The following is a 24718-nucleotide window of genomic DNA, read 5'->3' on the forward strand; positions in this document are numbered from 1 at the left end:
CCTTTGTTAGTGTGCTCTTTATTTATACCAAGATATTGTCATGTTGAAGTTTGATTGCGTGACAAATGACCTTTAACCGTAAAAAACAAACTGAAACAAATAAAACTGCAATATGCTGCTGTCAGTGAATGGGAATAATACATTTTGTAAACCAAATGATATGTTAATAATCAGGTATTTTTAACTTTTGATAGCCCTGAACATTTTCATAATGTAACATTCTTTAATTTTCTCTGAATTCACCTGTGTAATGTTTACTCACATATATTGTATTAATTAAAGATTCAGTCATTGTGGTAGAAAAAAGTGTATGATTCTGTTTGACATCAAAATCAGTCTTGAAACCTACAAATTATATTTCATTACACTATATTAAGTTACCAACATAGCTACATCTATTAAGGGATTCCATGCTGTGTTCTTATGGTGCAATTATTTGTATTCAACAACCGCAAATGCTTAAAAAAGTAAAACAACTACATACTGTACGTACAGATGTTATTTTTGTTGCATCAAGATACTTAGATACTATCAGTGAATGAAGAGGACAGATGATTCACCAGTTTTACAACATTCCAGATGATGACAAACAACAAGCACATGTGCAAGCGATGTGTGGCTCATACAAGTGACGTGTGACAAATGTAAAGACATTATATTATGAGGTATTTAAAGAGGTGGCCTTCACCTGTCTAAGTGATGTCTAATTCACAGTAAGTTTAGCAAAAATTATGTATTCTTTATTCATGTCAAGTTAGCTAAGGTGTATGTAAAAAAATCATTGCTGCACAGACATATTTCTACTACTATTTAAATGGTTAAATCTTTAAAGAATACAATTTTGTTAGTAAATATTAGTGGTGAAATTATGAATATACACACTGAATTATGTTCAAGGTCCACAGTAATGCTACAAAGTGGTAAAAAAGGAAAGTAGTGGAAACTGGATGAAAATGAAGTTTTTTTATATCATGATCTTGCTTAGCCTGGTGAACCTAGCCAAATCTACCAGCCATTTGCTTTGCTATGCAGACATGTATGGCGAGGCTGCAGTTTTGGCCAAGTACAGAATCTCATGAAAAAACAGGAGAACAATCACAACACTTTGTGCTCTAGTGCGTCACGGTTTGGGATTGGTCTCCTGGGGAAGCATCGTGTAGACTTCACACAGTGATTAAAGAGAATTGGTGTTGAGTAACTTTTGTATTTATCCAAAATGGCGGCCACCAAAGAGCAGCTGTCTTTTAAATCAGCAGTTGCTACCATTTTATGGGACTCCTCCCTATCATTACACACCATTGCTAGATAGGTATCACTCCTGGAAAACTATAACAAGCACATTTGTTGATATGATTTCCATTGACCTGCATACATCATCCAGATCACGAGTGTGATTTTTTTGTAGGTCAGTGCAATTGTGTGCAGGGGTATTTTGATCTGCGTCCTTTCCACCCAATAACCAGGACAGTTTCTGCCACATATAAACAAGCCTTTTCTTGATTTACCTGTTTCTCTTGTGCTTGGTATTCTGACGGAACCATCCCCAACTTTAATTGTTGGGGGGTGGGGGACACTGAGACTTAAAACATGACGTAGAATCTAGGTCAAATTAATACAATTTATTCTTCTGCATAATTATTATTGTTATTTTTTTTATTTTGGGGAGTGTTCTTGGAGGGAAGTAAATAATATACTGCAGATCATCTCCACTTTACTGGACTTAAAGGTGCACTATGTAGTAATTAGTGAGATCTAATGGTGAGACTGTAGGGTGCAACAAAGGGCTGTGGCAACAGCAATGCTCATAAAGTGAGAATACTGTAAAGAGGTTGGAGGATGACTTAAAACAGAAGAAACATTTACCACAGGTGCCCTGGTGACGCAACGTGGTTGGGGTTCACTGAGTGGTAGTAGTAGTAGCAGGAAATTTAATTTTCACAACTTATAAATATTAAAACTAATAATAATTTTAGTCCAAAAAACTAAAACCAAGACCAAATCTAGAATGGCTGCCAAAACAACACTGATTGTTTTTTTTTTATATATAAAAACTTCAAAATGGGAAGTTTTAGAGATCAAGTCATAAAAAAGAAACACAAAGCATTTTTAGAAATCAGTTTTATTACAGATACATAGCATTTACTTGGTTGCTGGAATAGTTATGGTGCTTCTCACAAACCAGTCAAAGTTTGACAGCCAGAGGACAGACTTTAACCAAATATTTGTTCACAAATTAATTAAATCAACAACAAATAAACAACAAGTCTTATAAATAAATAAACAATGGATTTTGTCAGTAAGGTCCTGCCCCCCTGGAAAGCACATATGGTTTTAAACAACAATTTGTACGATACACATGAAATAGAGTATTTTTAAGTTAAATATTTGAATAAGATTAAGTTGTAGTGTTTTCTGTATTCATCTTTAGCAAGGTCAGTTTCACCCAGACTCTTTAGAATGTGTAACTTCTACATCACACAGCCACCAACTAAAGATAAAGTAAATCACCTCACAGTCTATTGGTGACTTCAGTGGTCATTCATCCATGGCATATTCTAAAAGAGGGTAAATAAAACAAGTCCTAACAGAAGATGGATCATACCCAGTCTGATACAACAAGCAGAACTGGCGGTCGTTGTAGTTGGGTTGGTTGCTGTTGGTGGAGCAGAGGCTGTTATGGTTGAGAGGACTGATGTTGGGGCAGGGGTTGCTGTAGTTAGTGCACCTGTTGTAGTTGGGATAGCAACTGAAGTTGGGGAAGCAGTTGCGGTTGCTGGAACAGCAGTTGTAGTTGGAGCCGCAGTTGTTGCTGCAGCAGTTGTAGTTGGAGCAGCAGTTGTAGTTGGGGCAGCAGTTGTAGTTGGGGCAGCAGTTGTTGTGAGAGTGTTACATAGATTTGTCTCACAACAAGTTGGTCCACTGGTAATGTTGCCAACATTTTGCATAAAAGGTAATGTCCCCAAGCTGCCAGCAGCTGCACAAATGTTTGTAGATGCACAACCAAAGGCAGGAGAAGTGGAGGCCCCATTTGTCACTGAAGATGAAAGTCATTTAGTTAATTTCATAATTTATTATATAGATTTGAATGAAGTCTTATATTGTGTTTTTTCTATTAGTTTATTGTATAAAGTTACATTTCATTACTTCTTTGTGGCCAAAATTGCACTGGTTTTCATTTGAATAAAATGAAAACATCTTTGTTAAGTAGAACACATAAAAACACATATAGCACTAGAATGGATAAAAACTGTGCTGACTGAAGGAACCTAACTGTATTCGAGCTGTGGGGAAACTCCACTGCAGTAATTGTGTTTTGCTCACTTTCAATACTGTGAGCAGCATTTAAATGCTGTATGGTAAAATACTTTATGATAATGTAGTACAATAGGTTTGAATTTTACTTTAGTGATGAACTGACCAAATGACTAACATATATAATAAAAAAGACTCACCACTTGATTGAAAGCAGCGATCTTGTGTTCCTGTACACTGTACTGAAGTGGTGCATTGTGATGTGGCAGGGTCACATGAATAACACTGGAGGCTGTTGACTGATGGAGTGGTGGGGACTGAAAAAGAAGACCATGAGATTAGGGTTAGATAAAATTGTCTTTCTCATGTTTTGTAGGTGATGATCATCCATCTGTACATGATAGAGTGGCTGAGTTGCAGTTATCTGTGTTGCAGCATGTAGTAGATGCAAGTGCACTCGAAACACCCAAGTTGACTGAAAATATCTGAGATCCTGTGGCTGGACAAAGGGAGGACGATGCACACGCCTTGAAGATTTGTTGTCCAGGAGTTCCAGATGAAACAGCTGAAAAGTACAGTTTTTTTATTTTAATTGAAAGAATTTTGCAGCACATTTGTAGCTAAAAAGTTATAAATGACATGTTGAAAATAATACCTTCAATGGCGGCAGTTATACACATTGTCTCTGTGGAACATGTTAGTGGCACAGTGCTTGTACATGAATCATCTGTGCAAGTCTGACACACAAGAGCTGCAGCTGCAATGTGGAATGAAATACATGATTAGAAACAGAGTCCTCAAGACTACAGGACGTTCATTAATTAAGGCTCAAAAATATAAATATGGATGCTTTTCAGACTGATTTTAAAACATTAAATTTTTTTGTGTAATCCAACACTACTTGACTCTTAAATGTGTTTGATTTATTTTTAGACTGGTTTTGGTTCTGTTGTAGAATATGGATAGCATTCTGTTGTAGCTGTTGTAATGATATTGTTGTAAAAAGTACACTTACTTGTGCTGGAGAGTGCCCAGATGAGAGTCAGAGAAAGAAGCAGATTCATCATGATTTAGCACTACTGCAGATTTGTTACTAAACCTTACAGCACAGAGACACTCTATATATTGTGAAGGTGATGACTGATGCACTTCTAAATACCTCAATGACCGGGTGTGTCATCATGTATACAGTGTCATCAGTCATAACGTCATGCCCTCTTTTGTCTTTCAGAAAACGATAACGTCAAATCACTCCTCAACACACACCTTCCAGTGTTTATGTGTTTACAACTGTGTGTCTAAAATCCTAAATGAAATATAAACACCGTTAACCTTCTTGTCCGGTCTTTAAAGATTCTACATTTTGTTACAGTGCTCAATGTTTATCCCAGGATATTGTCATGTCGGTTTTAAAAACATGTGGACAATTATTAAAATGAGCTTAAACAGAGAATATGCTGCTGCCAGTGAATGGAAACAATACGTTTCTGAAGGAAAATGATGCATAAATAATCAGGTGTTTTAAAATGTTTGATAACACTGTACATTCTTTTTTATGATTTCACCTTTTCAGATTTCTTATTCTTTTCTTATTTTCTTTTAAGGTCATTGTTGTGGTAGAATAACATGTATCAATCTGTTCTTGAAACCAAATTGACATCAAAATCTGTCTTGAACATAGTAACACAGTTTCCATGCTGTGAGTAAAGTACAGTAAATGCTTAAAAATCTAAAGTAAAAACAAATACGTACGTACAGACGTTATTTTTGTTGCGTCAAGATCGGTAGATGCTATCACTGAATGAAGAGGACAGATGATTCACCAGTTTTACAACATTCCGGATGATGACAAACAACAAGCACATGTCCAAGTGACGTGTGACAAATGTAAGGACATTATTTCATGACGTATCTAAAGAGGTGGCCTTGATATACATTAGGGAATATTTGTAGCAACAATCATATATTCTTTATTCATGTTAAGCCAGCTAAGATGTATGGAAAAACCATTGCTGCACAGACACATTGGTACTACTATTAAAATGATAAAATCTTTAAATAATACAATTTTTTTTAGTTAATATTAGAGGTAAAATTATAAATTTTCTATTGTGTTTAAGATAGTATTCGCAGTAATGCTACACAGAGGTAAAAATGAAAGCAAAGGAAACTGGATGAAAGAAAAAAGTTTGAGTGGAAACAGTCTACAGGCACTTTACAGACACTCATGTTCTTGCTTAGCCAAGGTGAACCCAGCCAAATCTGACAGCCATTTGCTTTTGCTCTGTAGACACATCTAGTGAGGATGCCGTTTTGGCTAACTACAGAATCTCATGAGAAAATAGGAGACCAATCACAGCCCCTAGTACACCGGTGGACTTCACACGATGATAACAGAGAAGTGACGTCGAGCAGATGCTAATCGAGACTTAAGGTAGTGTCACTTCGAACATAATTAAAGTGATCTGACACAGCAGAAGATAATGAGGATACACTCAAAGCCAAAACCTTTGTTCCACAAGCGAGAGGGAATAAGATCTAAGATGTTTTTGCTTAAATTAGTAAGTTTATGTGCAAATTGGTTGAAACCAACTTTATAAGGGCCAGGAATGCCTTAGCTAAAGCACAACAATGTTGAAATCAGGGAGGATGAGTAGGGAGATCTCAACATGGAGGGATTCAAAAGAGTTAAATTTAAAATGTTTTTATGATTACATTGAAAAAAGACCTGTTAATTAAGGCAACACCACCCCCTTGTTTGGAGGCCAGAGAAATGTTAGTATATTTATAATTAAGCTGGGGAAGCTTCATTTAGAGAAAGAATACATTTGGTTTCAACCAGGTTTCACATAGACCAATCATGGACAATGTATGCTCCAGTATTAAGTAATTTAAAACCAAAGCTTTAGTGGACAATGACCTAATATGTTTAAGAGCAAAAATGTAATGCCATATTACCAATGCTGTCTCTGGTTATAAATACACTGTTTGGTTTTTGGTTTAGATTTTGCACCCACACCGTATAAGTGTTGATTTCGCTTACTGTTTATTTTGGTATAAAATTCAAAGAAAAATAAAGTAATAATAAAGAAGACATTTGAGTAAATCCTTTACCATGCTTTTAAGCTTTTATTTTATTTCCCACAAAACATTGAGTATTCAGACACATTAACACATTAATGAGTGATTTAAACCAAGTATTTCTCCACAAATAAATTAAATCAACAATCAAAAAATAGGATACATACATAACCAATACATATTGAAATAATACATCAGGTGACAATAAGTAAAACATCATCAACTTACTCAAATAATGTGTTTTATGTGTGGTCAATTTATTTCATCATTTTAACCAGCGAATACACTTGTAAGTGGATCAGATTTGTACAATTATTGGGAAGTGCAAACAATGTTAAAGCATTCAATTAATTTGAAATACACATAATAATTACACATAAGTGCAAGTTAAAAAGTTGTGACAAAGTTTCTTTCCTAGGAGTATTGTATTGGTGTCGCCTTCAGCAAAGTCAGTTTCACCCAGACTCTTTAGACTTTTGACTAAATGTAACTTCCACTTCACACAACCACCAACTAAAGATGGCAATAAGGTTAATACAAATAACCTCACAGTCAATTGGTGGCTTCAGTGGTCATTCATTCATGTCATATTCTAAAAGAGGGTAAATAAAACAAGTCCTAACAGAAGATGGATCGTACCCAGTCTGATACAACAAGCAGAACTGGAGGTAGTTGTAGTTGGGTTGTTTTGTGTCGCTAAGTTGGATGTTGCTGTTGGTGGAGCAGAGGTTGCTATAGTTGAGAGGACTGTTGGGGCAGGGGTTGCTGTAGGTGGTGCACCTGTTGCAGTTGGGGTAGCAACTGAAGTTGGGGAAGCAGTTGCGGTTGCTGGAACAGCAGTTGTAGTTGGAGCAGCAGCTGTAGTTGGGGCAGCAGTTGTAGTTGGAGCAGCAGTTGTAGTTGGGGCAGCAGCAGTTGTAGAGCTGCAGCAGCTTGTTGCTGCAGCAGTTGTAGTTGGAGCCGGTTGTTGCTGCAGCAGTTGGGGCAGCAGTTGTAGTTGGAGCAGCAGTTGCAGCAGTTGTAGTTGCGGCAGCAGTTGTAGTTGGGGCAGCAGTTGTAGTTGCTGCAGCAGTTGTAGTTGGGGCAGCAGTTGTTGTGACAGTGTTACATAGATTTGTGTCACAGCACGTTGGTCCACTGGTAATGTTGCCAACATTTTGCATAAAAGGTAGTGTCCCCAGGCTACCAGCAGCTCCACATGTGTTTACAGATGCACAACCAAAGGCAGGAGAAGTGGTGGCCCCATTTGTCACTGAAGATGAAAAGTCATTTAGATCATTTCAATAATTATTAAGTGGAAAAACATATATTGATCTTACAGTATGCATTTAATTTAATTAATTTGAGCCACAACCAATAAGTTAAAACTTAAAAATCCAATTAATAAAAAGAAAGAGAAAAACCTTAATCCTCGCAAAGTAAGGTGAATTGTTGACATATCTCCAGTGATAGAATTTAATTTTATAAATCAAACACATAAGAGTTTTTTGGGGGTATAAAACATTTGACCTTTGTCACCTTGAGATCTAGCGATTGGTGATTGGAATTATTTCTGTTTTGTAGAATAAATGATTCACATTATCTTAAATAACCCACAGCCACAACCTTACCAGGGTCAATAAAGATGATTTTTAAGTGGTCAGATGAACTGTAAACTTAATTTAATTCAAACACATCTTAAGTGATGCTGAATTGACCAAATAACTGAAAGATATTGTAATAATAATAAAAATAATAATGATAATAAGACTCACAACTTGCTTGAATGCAGCGATCTTGTGTTCCTGTACACTGTACTGAAGTGGTGCATTGTGATGTGGCAGGGTTACATGAATTACACTGGAGGCTGTTGACTGGTGGAGTGGTGGGGACTGAAAAAGAAGACCATGAGATTGTGTTTATAAGGGTTAGATAAAATTGTTTTTCTCATGTTTTGAAGGTGATGATCATCCACCTGTACTTACATGATAGAGTGGCTGAGTTGCAGTTGTCTGTGTTGCAGCATGTAGCAGATGCAAGTGCACTCGAAACACCCAAGTTGACTGAAAATATCTGAGATCCTGTGGCTGGACACAGGGAGGACGATGCACACGCCTTAAAGATTTGTTGGCCAGGAGTTCCAGATGAAACAGCTGAAAAGTACAGTTTGTTCACTTTAATTGAAAGGGCTTGGCAGCAAGTTTGTCAAGTAACTTACTATAACTAAACTAACTAACTAAACTTACTATAACTAAAGTAATAAATGACGTGTTGAAAATAATACCTTCAATGGCGGCAGTTATACACATTGTCTCTGTGGAACATGTTCGTGGCGTGGTGCTTGTACATGAATCATCAGTGCAAGTCTGACACACAAGAGCAGCAGCTGCAATTAAGAAAGAAATCTGTGATTAGTTAAGTTCAAAATCCCGAGGGACAGAGTCCTCAAAACGAGAGGACTGTCATTAAACTATAAATGTTGATGGTTTTAAATCATAGTAATAAAACATAGAATTTCTCCATAGAATGTTTTAAATTTGGTTTAACGTGTCATCTGACGCTACTTGACTCAATATTATGACAATATTTTATCTGTTTGATTCATGGTCACCTATCAAAGGTCAATCACCATTGCCCTTGTTGGTGCTGTTTAGCTCTTACCAATCACAGGATAAGAAAAGACAAGCAAAGATGAAGCAAGTGACTTACAAACAACAGTGTAGTCACAAAGGGTTAAATATGTGTTAAATATGCAGTGTCAAAGTTCAATGACTCTTTCAGCGATATTACAACAACAGATTGAATAGAATGCCTCCGAGGAAAGAGTTAATCTAACACCAATTCTGATAAGGACCAAATACACTCGGACACAGTGTTGATTTAACACTGAAAAATTGACTTGCTGGTAAGATGCAGAATGCATGTGGTGGTTGTTCAATGGCTATAGTTGATGAAATATATAGTGCATTTGTTTTCCAACCAACACATGCCAAATAAGGAAGTGTCATGGATGGTTGTCTTTCTTTGTTGTTGGTTGATAATCAGGGCTGTGTGTCCAAGGCCTCATAATATTTTTAAGAATATGAAATTACAAACTGACTTGTGATAATAATCAGCCCTTTAAACACTTAAACACAAATTTAAACACATTCTGTTGTAGCTGTTGTAATAATATTGTAGTAAAAAAGTACACTTACTTGTGCTGGAGAGAGCCCAGATGAGAGTCAGAGAAAGAAGTAGCTTCATCATGATCTACCACCACTGCAGATTTGTTACTAAACCTTACAGCACAGAGACACTCTATATATTGTGAAGGCGATGAATACAGTTATGACTGATGCAGATCTAAATGCATAATTGATTGGGTGTGATATAATGTGAACAGTGGCATGATTCATAGCATCAGTTCCTCTTTTGTCTTTCAGAGAAAACATCATCAAAACACTCCTCAACACACCTCACACACCTTCATTTTTCCAGTGTTTACGTGTTTAGAGCTGTGTGGCCAAAATAGTAAGTTCTTTATTCAATTCAATTTTATTTGTATAGCACCTAATCACAACATACATTATTTCAAGGCACTATATAAGGTAGAACCATTTACAATATTATAGAGAGAACTGTCACGGGGTCACCTGCTTAGGGACTGTTTTTTTTGTTTTCCTGTGTTGATCTGCCTTCACTAACTCTCTTGTCATTGGAGATCTTGTCACTCACGTCGGCCCTGCAATTACCTCATTCCACTCACCTGAGCCTCCCCGCCCACTTTCACACCTGGCCCTCATTATTATCATCATCAACAGCCTCCCATTCAGTCTCCCTTACAAATACAACCCATTCTCATTCACCCTCTGTCGGATCGTCATGCCACATGTTCTTCTCTTGTCCTGCCAGTTTTGCTCTGCCTAAGACTTTTGCCTGCTACTTCTGCAAGAGGTTTTTCTGGACCTCCCTCCCTCCCTCAGTTAGTTTACACCTGCTGCTTAGGTTTTTTTTTTACTTTAAATAAAAACCTTTTTTTTGGACACTTTGAATTGTGCTTTTGGGTCCAGTGTTTTCTCAAAAGCCTGAAAATATGACCCATAAGCACTCGCCCCCAGGATGTCCATATAAGGAGTTGTGTGTTATTCCCACGGCAATTTACCGTGGGTGGACCTGCAGCACAGATCTGTGCCACATGAGCAGTAAGGTTTATCAGGAAAACATCTCTGACAGAACCAGACCCAAACATGTGCAGCATCTGCCTCAATCAGTTGGGGTAAATGGAAAAATGGGGAACAGAAAGGTGGGAGAGAAAGGGAAAGATGGATGAAGAAGGAGCAGATGTTTAACAGTTGTATATATAACTTAGAAAGTTTAGACAGAAGACTTCTGAATCAGTTATGACATTTTACAGTACCACAATTATACAAGCAGCTGTGTAGATTGTGTATGTGAGTAGTGTGAGTGCACTACAATGAAAGTGTGTGTTGTGCTTTCTAATAATGCTCCTGAAAGGAAGCGTGCAAAGAGGGAAAAGTAAAGGCCCAAGCGCAGATCCCTGTGGAACTCAATAAGTAACCTTTGTGTGCAAGAAGCATTATCATTAACATGAACAAACATGGAATCTGTCAGATAAGTACGATTCAAACTAGCAGAGGGCAATGCCTGAGATCCCAAGAGTCTGCTCCAGTCTCTCTAATAGAATATCATGATCAGTGGTGTCAATTGCAGCACTAAGATCTAACAGCAGTATAGAGTATAGGGACTAGACCATTACCTGAGGCCAAGAGAAGGCCGTAACTTTAACTAGTGTTGTTTCTGTGCTCTGATCAAAATCAAGATTTGATATAGGTCAGCAATGTAGCTAAGGTAACTTCAGGTGTACTCATATATGGCACTGAGTTAAATAAAGGTAGCTCTGTCTCCTTGAATTTATCAAGAGTATTATCAGACAGGCACCAACTGTAGTGATCATTATTAAATTATTAATAATTATTATTAAATGTATAGTACAAATTATTAAAATGACCTTAAACAGAATACAATATTGTAATATGTTGCCGTCAGTAAAGATTTCACCCCTGTAATATTTGCTCACATATTTCTTATTCTTTAAATATTCAATAATTCATGTGGTAGAATGATGTGCATCATTCTGTTATTTAAACCAAATCTTTAAAAACATCATATTGACATCAAAATTGAAACCTATTGGTAATTAGTATTCACATGTTAAAAAAAAATGGATTTTTTTTTCAGACATACAGTGCATTCTACAAACTTAACTTAGACTATATTAAGTTACTCACATAGTTAAACCTATTAAGGGATTCCATGCTGTGTCCATATGGTGCAACTATTTTTATTCAACAATCGTAAATGCTTAAGAGATCAAAAGTAAAAAAAAATGTGACGTGGCTAACACAACACAAGCAGCTATTATTTGTGTTAAAATACACTACAGTCAAACGTTTGGATGGGTTAAATGGAAAGGTGTGTCCAAACTTTTGACTGGTAGTGTACGTAGATGCTATTAATAAATGAAGAGGACAGATGACTCGCCAGATTTACAACATTCCAGATGAGCACATTTGATGAGACAAATGTTTTTTATGAGGTGTCACGAAGAGATGGCCCTTACCTGTCAAAATGATGTGTTTCAGCGTTGTTAGGGTAAGGGTTAGAAACAAACAAAATATAGAATCTACTTAAAATACTATAAAAAAGGAGGAGGGTAACAAAAACAATCGTAATTGATGCAACTCAAAAGTCATTTTCATTTTGATATACATGAAATTTTGTATGTTTCATTCTATTTTGTAGACACAGTTACAAACACGCAAACACTGAATAATTAAGGTGTGAAAGGTGTATGAAGGAGTGTTTTGATGATGTGGAACACACCCAATCCCTGGCGCCTCGAGACATGCATCAGTCGTAACTGTATTCATCACCATTACAAGTGCCTCTGTGCTGTAAGATGAAGTTACAAATCAGCAGTACTTGTAGATCATAATGAAGCTGCTACTTTCTCTGACTCTTATCTGGGCTCTCTTCATCAACTACTTTTTTTTTCATTACTCTCACACCTGCTACAACAGAATCTGATTTAAATTCACAGTATTTTTTATGACATACATATATATATTATTCAATGAAAATATATATTTTTTGTTTTTAATATTATGAGGCTTTAAAGGCTGGGAAACACTGGCACATATAAACTGTAGTCTTTGTTAATCTTGTTATTCAGTCAAACATAACATTGTAGTTGTCTTGACATCCAAATGTCCAGAGTAAAATAGGGTGGAAAGGAAGACTCTTGTAAGTCACTTTGGATAAAAGCGTCTGCTAAATGACATGTAATTTAATGTAATGTAATGTAAAAAGAAAGTTTGTGTTTATGAGTTTCTTTATTACCTGTTTCTGCATTCATGTCTTTGGATTGGCTCGACCTAAACAACCATATGTAGTCACTGAGTAGTCTCTCTCATTGATGTGCAGTGACAGTAATTCAACATGTTGAATCAGATGAAAGCGAAAATGAACACAGCCCAATGAGGGCTATGGATGGTCACTGACTGTATGAAGGTAGACGACAGGAGCAATGTTGAGACAATTGAAACATCCATTCCACCTTTAGTTATAAAAGACAATTTAAACCCCAACCCCCAAACAAAGTACACTGAAATAAAACACTTAGTATTAAAATCAGTAGAAAAAAAACCTGTAATTGACTGAATAGAAGCCAAGGAGTTAATGTGAGTTGTAAGACAAGTAGATAAAGCAGGCGTCGCCTTAACACGTGGAAAGAGAACAAAGATTTTGGGCTTAATTTTGAAGACTCTGCTCACCCCAATAACACGCCTACAGCACCGATAACAGCTACTGTCCCAACAACCACAGCAACTACTGCAGGATTTAAAAATCCTTCAGCTGCCCCATCTACAGCTACCACCAGTGATGTTTGTTGTGTCAGACTGCGTGTCCCATCTTCTGTTAGGCCTTGCTAGAGTGCTAGAATATTTAGACTATAGAACAATGACCACCAAAGCCACCAAATAGACTTTTTAAAGCCTCATTGCACCTTAAGGTTGTTTGACATGCTGTTTGTGTACATGTTAATGAAGTTTAATGTATTATGTAAAATATGTACTGACAGTTCTTTATAGTATGTGTTCTTTATTTATTGCTGCTTTTATTTGATTTTAAGCTACTACTAAATTGTCGGAAAGTCACATGCATTTGTCTATCTTAAATCAATAAATAATTGGTTAAGAGCTTTATCTCTGTTTTCAATATTTTGCCTATTGTGCCAATGTAGAAACACACTTGAATATTTCTGGGGGCAAATAAAAGTGAATTTTCTATGAGGAGACTAATTCAAAGACTATCATGAATGTGTTGATGTCACAACACTGAATACTTTAAATAAATTCAATATATAGTATTTGTCCCCCGGCTCTGTCAACCTTCAAGCCACATCTCAAAACACACCAGTTCAGACTGGCTTACCCCTTAAAATGTCAGTCAGTCAGTCAGTCATCATCTACCGCTTTATCCTCAACCAGAGGGTCGCGGGGGGTGCCGTGCCAATCTCAGCTACATCGGGCGATAGGCGGGGTACACCCTGGACAGTTCGCCAGTCCATCGCAGGGCCACACAGATAGAGACAAACAACCATTCACTCTCACACTCACTCCTATGGTCAATTTAGTGTCCAATTTACCTAATCCCCACATTGCATGTTTTTGGACTGTGGGAGGAAGCCGGAGTACCCGGAGAGAACCCACGCACACACGGGGAGAACATGCAAACTCCATGCAGAAAGGCCCTTGTTCCAACCTTGACAGTCCTGAAAGGCACCTATAAATAAAATGCATTATTATTATTATTATTATTATTATTATTATTGTTATGTTATTCATAATAATAATTATATGATCATAGTCATCATCATCATCATCAGCATCAGCAGCAGCAGCATCATCATCATAATAACAATAATAATAATGTCATGTTGTCCATTTATTCATCAATTATTATTATTATTGTCGATGATGGTGATGATTAAAATAATAATAATAATAATATTACTAAGCTGTCACAGGGCTCTGCTGCAGCTCCTCAATTTAACCAAAACAGTGATGGTGCAGTCGATGGACTGATGTTGTGTTGCCCTTTTATTCATCCAAACCAAGGTGCACACAGTGAAAAATATTTACAAAACATGTGCAAAAATGCTATTTCCAAAAAAAATAGACATAATAGCAACACATAAGGCTTCAAACAAGTCCAAATCAAAATCAAATCCAGTTGTGAGCAACAGGTGTTACCTCCTCAGTAACCAAATACATACTGCCCGAGTGGGAGATAGACCTCTCTTTATATGCCTCTCCAATCCAAACACAAATTATCCTCAAAATCACAAGCATGATTATTCTAACAAACAACCCACAAAAAATAATAAAACAACGTATTTCCCAAATTAATCGTGCCACAATAATTGTTGTCCGCACCTTTAGTAAACAATATTGACAGGTAGAACTACAAAAAGAGACGTCACATAAAGCGTCCCGCCATCGTCGTCATTTAACTGCGCCGCTGATGTAAACAATGTTTGAGATGCTGCCGACGCAAACGTGAGCGAAGTAAGAGTGAAGTAAGTTTGAACCGATAATTTAACGGGATGATTATGTAGGAGCGGCAAGTTTGCACCTTTGATGTTGATGGAACTGTGTATGTGTGTGTCTGTCTGTCTGTGCGCTCTATTACCGGGTGTGTGTTGTGGAATGTGTGGCGGCGTGCGTGTGTGTCCGTGTGTCTGTGCGCGTTTGTCAGCGGTTTTGTATTGGAGTGGGTGTCTTTGCGCTCTTCTAGACTGTCTAGACCTTTTTGAAAAAAATTCATGAAAATATTGATGTGAATGTGGTCTTGCATTGAAAGAATGTATTGTTCGGACTCTTAGAAAATAATATACAGAAAAACAATGGGGAATATATAATTGATCTTATTATTTTAATGGAAAAATACCACATCCATTCTGCTTTTTTCTTTGTTTCTTTTTATTGTTCTTTTCTCTCTTTTAGTTTGTATCTCTCTTATTCTTACACTGTTATGTTATATTGAAAAACAATTTCCAATAAATGTGTAATTTGTATTCTTTGAATACATTTTTTTATTTAAAAAAAACAAAAGAAACTAGCGAGCGTGTGTAGTTACAGTTTTTCTCAGTAGCTTTGGTGCTTTTCTCAGATCAGAATGAAAATTTTCATAAATATTAGTACAACCTCCACAACATTTAGTCTTTTATGCACATCATAGTAGCAATTTCTTGTCCCTCTGAACAAATTGCCAATGCTTTTGGACATGTATCAGTTGCTTTCATACAATTCTCTGCTGTTTTATCATTGGCTTATGTCATGTCAGTCAAAATGAACTATACTTATGGATGCTGAATAGTTGTTCCCAATAAAACTAATAGTCTTCATTTCATTGCTTGAGTCATTACATACAAAATTGTTGAACTAGTTATCAAATTCTGTCAAGCAAATTTTATACCTTTCTTTATCATTTTTTCCTGGAAATGTCTCCTAAATTGAACAATTGCTCTCAGGTGAGGTGAACCCTCATTTGGCAAACATATACTGAATGAACCGAGCAGGACATAGTGTGTACCATTTCTACAATTATGTGACACAGAAATGGAAGGTCAGCATCGTGTAAGAGGGGTGAGGATGCGGGGAGGAAGGGGAAGGGGAAGGAGACAAAACAGGGAAAGAGGGAGAAGAGGCCAAATACATATTCAAACATTTCGTAGGAAGAAAAGGTATGTATAGAATTGGACAGTAATCAAACATCTCATGTTTACTGTACATTACTGTGCACCACATAGGATTGAATGACAACCTCACATTTGTGCACAGTTCTACCAAACAGACGTTTCTTATGTTTGTTCTAAATATGTGACTGTAGTGTATTTTTCTTTTGCACAATGCTGGAAAATTGCAAAGAGCATATACAATAAAAATGTGAAAAAGTACATATTCAGTGTCTTGTACTCACTTACTCCCCTAACTACAGCAATGTGTAACCTTACTGAAGTTTTCAAATGGCTGTACAAGTAGTGTATAGCGCTGTCTTGAGCATTTTCAGGTAGGGTCACCAAGTTCTGACCTTTTTTTGCATTGGAAAACACTGAGAGAATAAACTGTCATAATGAAAACTTGACAAAGCCGTTTGACTATCTTGTTCAAAACGATGGTGTCAAGACTTCTCATTTTGATGGCAGTTTCATTGACATGAATACTTGCTTTTGAGGAAGGGACTATCCATTTTGAGCAAGTGACATGCTTTTTCTGGTTATCCACTAGGTTTTGCAGTTTGCATTAATTTGTTTTGAGAAATGCACTAACTGCTGTGCAAATGTTAATAGTGATGTGAGAAAAGCACCAAAGCGACTGATAAAAACTGTATTAGTGACGAGTTGCATAAGCAACAAAATGTCTTATTTTTGACATTGTTCCAGTCTCCCAATACTTAGCTGTTGACCATTTTCCCCACATCTCTTATTAAACTTTACATTTTTTTTAATCTTATTATATTCTGTAAGCTTTTACAGAATATATAGAACCAGATATGGCAATGGCAATTCACACAGAAATGTCATAGTCCCCTCTTCAGCGTAAAAACAACTTCCTGCATGTTTGTTTTTTTTTTTATTTCTAAAATTGCTGGTTAAAATAAATAACCACATTTCTAAATGTAAAAACAGTAAGAAAACTAAATGTATAAAATAAACTACTAAAAGATGAATCTTGAGTTAGCTATAGTGCAGTCTACATGGTTACATATCCACTTGCATTGTGTAAAAGTTACACCTTTATCTCGCTGGCCATATACATTACAAATTACAAAGTTTCTGGGGATAATAACATGGCTTTAGATTAGAATGTATAATTTTACACTATAAAAGTTGTTCTCTATCCCACATTTCTACATGACCCAGTGAGCTTGAGATCAAATGCATTTGTTTACCCAAATTACTCACAATTTCTTCTACAAAATAAATTACATAAAACTTATTCCCCCCTCTAAATTACTATACATTTGGACAGCTTAATTATACTACATTTAGCACATTAATCAAAAGTTGTAAAGTAATTTAATATAAATGAAAAGTAAAGATAGGAGGCAGTAGATAAAAGTTGGTAATTGAGCACATTTGGAACAATGTTGTCATTAATAACCTAACACTTTTGGATAAGATAAGGATGTTAGAGAAACCTTTAAAAGTATGGAACTGCTCTTTTGCAGACAGAATTGTTTGGAGGTTCGGTAGGAACATTCTCCCGAGCTGTTGCAGAGCTTTGGTTTTTTACTAGATTTTTACTATTTTATTGCTGATTTTGCACTGCCCCCTAATGGCCAAATATGGTTTCCCGTTGAATATGTCATCTGATACTACAGCTACTTAGCTTTCCAATGATGCCCAACATGCCGCAACATCGAGCTATTCTGGCGATCAGAATATCTTAAAAAAAAAAAAAATCTTGATTTTTGAGCTGTATTTTCTCCATAATTCCACAGTAGATCTAGACATATGGGGCATCACTGGAATGGATAGGGGCTGTAGTATGTGAATTAAGTGACACACTGCTGGTTTTATTGATTGGTGTTTTAACTGTGTTTGGTGAGCATGATAAGTGTTTTTATGAGCTTCTAGCCGAGCTTCTGACCTTCCTGTGGGTATGCAGCATGTCTCTGTTTATTAAAGTTAGACATGGCTTTATGATGTGTTTGTTGCTGTGTGCTACAGTGCCCCCTGTACTGGGGGTGTCAGGGAAGAAGAAGTTTTAATTATTATAATTTATTACATGCCTCTTTTATGAGGAATCATTGACCAGTTTCACTTTGACATTCAGCCAGCCTCCATATGTTAAAGAGTGGACCTACATTTTGATTACATCTTATATACACAGCTGGTTTATGTCTGTCTTGGACCACCATGTTATTTTATTATTGATGATATGATATTCAGGGCTCCAGACTTTTTTCACTAGGAGCACCGTGGCCCCCAACTGAAAATTTTAGGGGCGCAACCAGAAAAGCTGGGGGCAGACACCGTAAATCAACATGCTAACCAAATATTCACATTTAAATAATTTGATAATAGGCATTTTAAGGGGCTTTGGGACTCATGACCAATTTTGGTCACACAAAGTGCACAATTTTGGCATTTATTTGGGCTGATTTTCTTTGGCATGTCATTTGGATTTTTGTCCACTAGATGGCATCCAAGGACCATTCTGAGACACAGATTGTTCTCTTCGTTAAGGTTTTGTTTTTGCCAGGTGTATGCTTGTCCTGATGTCGTCCATTTTGGGATCTTGCCTAACCTTAACCTTATTATTTGATCTGACCATAAAACAATTTTTTTTGATTTACATCTTACCCTAATCTTAACCCTGACCTAACCTCAGTGTCCTTCAGCCCTAAACCTAAATAAAATAAATTAATAAGAAAATCATTTTGGACAACAACCAAACCAAATTTAATTTCAATTATTTCCTGGTCCTGAAACACACAATTTTCAATTTTCAAAAAATAATTTTCTGGACTTTGAACAAAATTATCATTAAAACAGAACCCAATTCATGTTTTCCTGGGGTGTGGGCTTGGGGGCCAGGCCTGCCCATATGAGCCGTCATGGAGCATGCATTTACTCTGCCGTCCCTTGTGGATAGTGGGGTACAATTTCTTACCCAGTCTTCCTGAAAATGGTGGGTTTGGGCCTTTTTTGCCACACAAACCTCTGACTCTGAATCATCCGACTGTGACACTGTAGACCATGGATGGTCAACTTAAATGATGGAGAGGGCCACAATATTTTGTCGACACTACCAGAGGGCCATATAGGACCGCATACTTAACGAGATATGATAAAACTGCCATTTTAAATGTTTGTATATATATCTATGTTAATTGAACAACATACAGTGCAGTAACTTAACATATTGCATGCTCAAATTCATGTATAACAGTTGAACTCCTCATAGGAAGCAAACAAAAATAACCACTTACTGTGATTTCTTTTTTTTCAGTGCAAAGGGCTCTCATGAGAATAAAACATACAAATCACCATCCACCTGCAAGAACTAATTTTGTGCATTTGTACACTGCACTTTAAAGATTTTAACATTTTCCCTGTATACCCACTCTACCTCACATCTATCAGTAGTAGGCGTACTGGTTCTCTTTTAATGAGAAACTTGTGGTTTTGCCTGCTGGTGCACAACTGACTGGATGTCAATCTGAATGTCAATCTTTGTGCATCCAGTCTGCATCAGATGAAAAGTGTCATCCGTGAGCCTGTTTCTCTCTTTTGACTTGATGTGCTTCATTGTGGAAAAAATGCTCTCACAAATATATGTGCTCCCAAACATGCTGGTCATTGAGAGTGCAAACTCTCGGAGTGGAAAATGCACATCCGGTGATAGACTTTCAACCGTAGCAGAAGAAGAACTACTTCGTTGTAGCAGCTCAGCAGCTACAACGAGAGCTGATGGAGGTGGTTCACTTGTCACAGTGTCTTCTGACTCTGGGTCAGACTCCGGATCAAATGCGTAAGGGATTACGGCATTATTCAGTGTATTGATAATTGCTAGCGGTGCATCCGCCTTTCCAGAGGGGGAGCTGTCGTGCCAATTACATCACTTCCAGGTAACTGGCCAGTCACAGGACAGTGGGAAAGCTCTCAATGGCTGGCTAATCACAAGACAGTCTGTATTCTGCGAGTGTGGTTTTGGTCTGAAACAGCACGGCTGACGAGAGTGTCAGTGATGAGACATTACGGCTCTTTTGTAGCGACTGGGAGGTTTTTGACCATAAAAACAACTTCATGTTTGTAAGTACACCTCCATATCTCACATATAAGTGAGATAGGACCATGCTATGTCCACTTTAATTGGCTTTGAACTTTATTCAACAGAAGCAAAAACAAAGAAAATTAGAAATAATGTTCACCATGTATACCAGGGTATGTGATCATTACATTACATTACATTACATTTCATTTAGCAGACACTTTTATCCAAAGTGACTTACAATAAGTGCATTTAAACATTTGGGTACAAACAAGAGCTAGAAGTAAGTGCTTCAAGTAAGCCAAACTATAAAGTGCTAGTCATAAGTGTGATGTATAAGTAAGTGCTTTTTATTTTTATTTATTTATTTTTTTTGTCGTCGTCTTAGTCGAGGTACAGTCAAAAGAAATGTGTTTTTAGTTGGCAGCGGAAGATGTGGAGGCTTTCTGCTGTCCGGATGTCGATGGGGAGCTTGTTCCACCATTTGGGAACTAGGACAGCGAACAGTCTCGAGTTCTGTGAGTGCCTCTGCGATCCTCTCAGTGAGGGGGCAGCAAGCCGGTTAGTCGATGCAGAGCAAAGTGGGCGGGCTGGGGTGTAGGTTTTGATCATGTCCTGGAGGTTGGCTGGACCGGATCCATTTGTAGCATGGAACGCGTGCACTTGCGTCTTGAAGCGAATGCGAGCAGCTACAGGAAGCCAGTGAAGGGAGTGGAGGAATGGTGTAGCAATGTTGGCAGTGAGGGAGAGATGGTCATCAAGTATCACACCCAGGTTCCTTGCGGTATGAGAAGGAGCTACCACAGAGTTGTCGAGGATGATGGTCAGATCAGGTGAGGTGAGAAGGGATAGAGTCAAGGGGGCAGGAGGTGGGGCGGGCAGAGGTTATTAGGGAAATAACTTTGTTGTCAGGGTGTTTTGATTTCCTTTCTGCTGCCTGTATCGTGGTTCTCTCAGCACGCACTGAGTCAGACAACCACGGGGCTGGGGAGGACTTGCGAAACCCGCCCTAAAGTAAGAGGATAGAGAGAGTCTGGAGAGTGGAGGACAGAGTAGAGAGGAAGGTGTCTGTGGCAGAGTTGGAATGCATGAGGGAGAAGGAGTCAGCTGAAGGAAGTGCTGATAGAACAGTTGAGGACAGAGAGGAGGGAGAGAGAGAGTGAATGTTACGACAGACAAGTGCAGTATCTGATGAGATGAGATTATCAAATTGGGAGAGAGTAGGATATGAAGAAATGATCAGAGACATGAAGTGGAGTTACCGTGAGGTCGGAGGCAGAGCAGTTTCTGGTGAAAATTAGGTCATGGTGGTTGCCAGCTTTGTGAGTTGGTGGAGAAGGAGCGAATGAGAGCGAAAGAGAGGAAAGTAAAAGAAGTAAATTGAATGACTTCTCTGACTGGATGTTGAAGTCGCCAAGAAGAACAAGTGGTGGGCCATTTTCTGGGATGTTTGAATGGAGGACGTCTAGTTCATCCAAGAAGTGTCCCAATGGGCCTGGTGGACAGTAGATGACAACAATGATTAGTTTTACTGGGTGAGTTACAGTTACAGCATGAAATTCAAACGACTGTGAAGAGGCAGTGGGTAAAGTGTGGCAGTGGGTAAAGAGTGAAAGTTAAGTTGGGGTTGATGAGCAGACCTGTCCCGCCACCTCTGCCAGTGGATCTGGGTGTGTGGGAGAAAGAGTGGGCCGAGGAGAGAGCCGCGGGGGTGGATGTATCTAATTTCACTATAGGCCTACCAGTGTATAATCACTCTCTTTTGTTGTAAAGGTACATGTGATTAAGTAAAGCCATGAATCCAAATGCTTTGCATCATGAAGAAAACCACATTGAACCTCTCTGTGACTCTTGCACTGGGTGTGGCAGCTTAAGTTATAATACAAACCCAATTTTCACGAAATGAATGGGCAAAATTCAGGGATGAGTTGATAAACCAGAAAGTCAACTACTACTGCAAATACCACAACTACTACAACTAAAATTCATAATTTCTGAATTGACTTTGAACTTTATTCAACAGAAACAAAAACAAAGAAAAAAAAAAAGTCCATTGTGTTGACTGAAAAATTATATTTTGTCAAACGCAAACAGAACAAGTTTAGAATTGCACTCCTCGGTCATACAGAGAAGATATTTTCTCTGTATGACAATCTTTCCATCTTTAGGGAAATAAAGATACTAAAATAAAAGGCTTGATCAGATCAATAGTGCATGATTGTCCAAAACGGAAATCATTTTTATTTTATTTAACTACAGTATGAATAAGAATACAGTTATGTATTATCTTTTATCTCTATATTACTATATCTTATTATTATTTATTTATTAAGTATTCCAAAGCCATGCTATTATTTTTTATTTTTTGCAATTGCACGATGGCAATGCATGATTTGTATTAATGCAATACCTTTTTTATCTGGTAACATGTTGGATCTAACACAAACTCAAATGTAAGGAGCAGTACGTCACATTAACATGTTGTGCTCTTTTTGTGATTTAATGCCATGGTGCTGTACATGAGCTTCTTCTGGTGGAAGATCAGAAAATGTTTTACTGTACCAGGGTATGTGATCGGAGTGGATCTGAGGAATTTTGACCAGAGTGCATTAAAATAATGATAATTAGTCACCTCATGTCTTGCCTCATTTTAATCTAATTTCACTATACCAGTGTGTGAAGTATATGTGAAAAAGTGGAGGATAATGAGAGAACAAATGATCTTATTGGGAAAAATTTGCCTCCCGTGAAAAGACCTGTACCTGACTTTGCTTGGCCTATTTACAACATTGTGGTTTTAACGTTGGTGATAATGGTGTTACTTCAAGAGTTCATTATTTTCTCCAGTGGTACTTGGTATAAAATGTTTGAGAACCACTGATTTAATGCATTTCTTGCATCTAGTACCTTTCATATTTTCTGAATTTAAAAGTAAAAAAAAACATACATTTTGATGTGTTTTTTTCATTTCATCAACAATTTTATAAATAAAATCACAGTTGCAGCAGTTGTCGGTATACTGTATATGATAGTAAATATGACTGAAATTGCTGAAAAGTATTCAGCTGCGATACACTCTAATTTTTCAATGAGAGTTGTCATAGAAAATTCACTTTTATTTTGTTCCTGGAATAGTTAAGGTGCTTCTGCATTGACACACTAGTCAAAGTAGGAAGACCAGAAGAAAACCTTCATCCATTTTTTATATATTTATTTATTCATTTAAATACACAGAATATTAACTTTTACATAATTTAGTAGCTTAAGGATAAGTTAAAGCAGCAATCAATAAACAAGAAATACTATATAACCACAATAAATATTTAAATAATTATTTTTATGTAAACTTAAATTGAACTTCTTTAAGGCACTCATATCTGTGCAGGCATTTTCCAATCAAAAATTGGTTTCCTTGTTTCATATTTTCTGTAGTGTAAGTCATTTCTACTGCACACTTTAAAAGTAACAAGGCAAAGTGGCTTAAAAAATCACCAGAAAGTCGATGAGGTGACTTCGAAAGCCATTCACCCACGGCAAAGTACTACAATAGTACAAAGAAAACAAGTCCGAACATAAAATAGACCATACCCAGTTTGCCACAACAAGCATCACTGGAGGAAGATGTAGTTGGAGCAGCAGTTGATGTTGTTGAAGGGGCAATAGTCATTGTTGCTGCAGCTGTTGATGTATGAGCTGACACTGAAGTTGGTGAACCAGTTGTTGTGGTTACTGGGGCAGAAGTTGTTGCAATTGCCATAGCAGTTGTTGTAGTTTCCACAGCAGTTGTTGTGGTTGTTGGGGCAGTAGTTGTCGCAGTTGCTGCAGCAGTTGTTGTGGTTATTGGGGTAGTAGTTGTAGTTGTAGTAGTTAGAGCACCAGTTGTTGTGGTTGGAGCAGTTGTAGTTGTGGTTGGAGCAGTAGTTGTTGTGGTTGGTGCAGTAGTTGTGGTTGGTGCAGTAGTTGTGGTAGGTGCAGTAGTTATGGTTGGTGCAGTAGCTGTTGTAGTTGGTGTAGTAGTTTTAGTTGTTGGTGGAGTAGTTGTTGTGGTTGAAGCAGTAACCGTAGTAGTTGTGGTTGGAGCAGTAGTTGGGGCAGTGGTTGTTTTAAATGTTGCAGTAGTTGTTGTGGTTGCAGTAGAAGTAGTTGTCGTTGGAGCAGTGGTTGTAATGGTTGCTGCAGTCGTTGTGATTGCTGCAGTAGTTGTTGTGGTTGGAGCAGTTGTTGTAGTGGTTGCTGCAGTAGTTGTTGTGGTTGGGGCAGTAGTTGTTGTAGTTGGGGCAGTAGTAGTAGTAGTGGTTGGTGTAGTTGTGGTTTGAGCATTTGTAGTTGTGGTTGGTGCAGTAGTTGTAGTGGTTTGAGCAGTTGTAGTTGTGGTTGGGGCAGTAGTTGTAGTGGTTTGTGCAGTTGCTGTGGTTGGAGCAGTAGTTGTACTGGTTGTTGCAGTAGTAGTTGTGGCTGCAGCAATAGTTGTACTGGTTGCAGGAGTTGCTGTGGTTGGAGCAGTAGTAGTAGTGGTTGGTGCAGTCTTTGTAGTGGTTGGTGTAAGAGTAGTTGTGGTT

General features: G+C 37.5%; 2 protein-coding genes across 2 annotated transcripts; both read right to left on the reverse strand.

Annotated features, from left to right (window-relative positions):
• Nucleotides 1-2555: 2555 nt before the first annotated feature.
• On the reverse strand, nucleotides 2556-4316 carry LOC122762470 (phospholipase A2 inhibitor and Ly6/PLAUR domain-containing protein-like). Its single transcript, XM_044017674.1, has 6 exons — nucleotides 4268-4316; nucleotides 3908-4009; nucleotides 3650-3817; nucleotides 3453-3569; nucleotides 2831-3034; nucleotides 2556-2638 (listed from the first exon to the last, which is right to left on the reverse strand). Exons 1-6 carry the CDS (start codon nucleotides 4314-4316, stop codon nucleotides 2556-2558), a joined length of 723 nt encoding a protein of 240 aa, XP_043873609.1.
• A 2472-nt stretch (nucleotides 4317-6788) lies between these two features.
• LOC122762469 (keratin-associated protein 4-12-like) lies at nucleotides 6789-9558 on the reverse strand. Its single transcript, XM_044017672.1, has 6 exons — nucleotides 9510-9558; nucleotides 8597-8698; nucleotides 8298-8465; nucleotides 8084-8204; nucleotides 6973-7470; nucleotides 6789-6846 (listed from the first exon to the last, which is right to left on the reverse strand). Exons 1-6 carry the CDS (start codon nucleotides 9556-9558, stop codon nucleotides 6789-6791), a joined length of 996 nt encoding a protein of 331 aa, XP_043873607.1.
• Between the last annotated feature and the right edge of the window lie 15160 nt (nucleotides 9559-24718).

This window comes from Solea senegalensis, unplaced genomic scaffold (genome assembly GCF_019176455.1).
Source record: "Solea senegalensis isolate Sse05_10M unplaced genomic scaffold, IFAPA_SoseM_1 scf7180000015695, whole genome shotgun sequence".
Lineage (NCBI taxonomy): Eukaryota > Metazoa > Chordata > Actinopteri > Pleuronectiformes > Soleidae > Solea > Solea senegalensis.

Coding starts and splice junctions, on each gene's coding strand:
- LOC122762470 (XM_044017674.1), bottom strand. CDS start 4,316: ATGAATCTGCTTCTTTCTCTGACTCTCATCTGGGCACTCTCCAGCACA. Junction 4,010..4,267: donor CTGGGCACTCTCCAGCACAA/GTAAGTGTACTT, acceptor TCCACATTGCAG/CTGCAGCTCTTGTGTGTCAG. Junction 2,639..2,830: donor TGCCCCAACTACAACTGCTG/CTCCAACTACAA, acceptor CCAACCCAACTA/CAACGACCGCCAGTTCTGCT.
- LOC122762469 (XM_044017672.1), bottom strand. CDS start 9,558: ATGAAGCTACTTCTTTCTCTGACTCTCATCTGGGCTCTCTCCAGCACA. Junction 8,466..8,596: donor TATAACTGCCGCCATTGAAG/GTATTATTTTCA, acceptor TGTACTTTTCAG/CTGTTTCATCTGGAACTCCT. Junction 7,471..8,083: donor TGCATTCAAGCAAGTTGTGA/GTCTTATTATCA, acceptor CAACATTACCAG/TGGACCAACGTGCTGTGACA.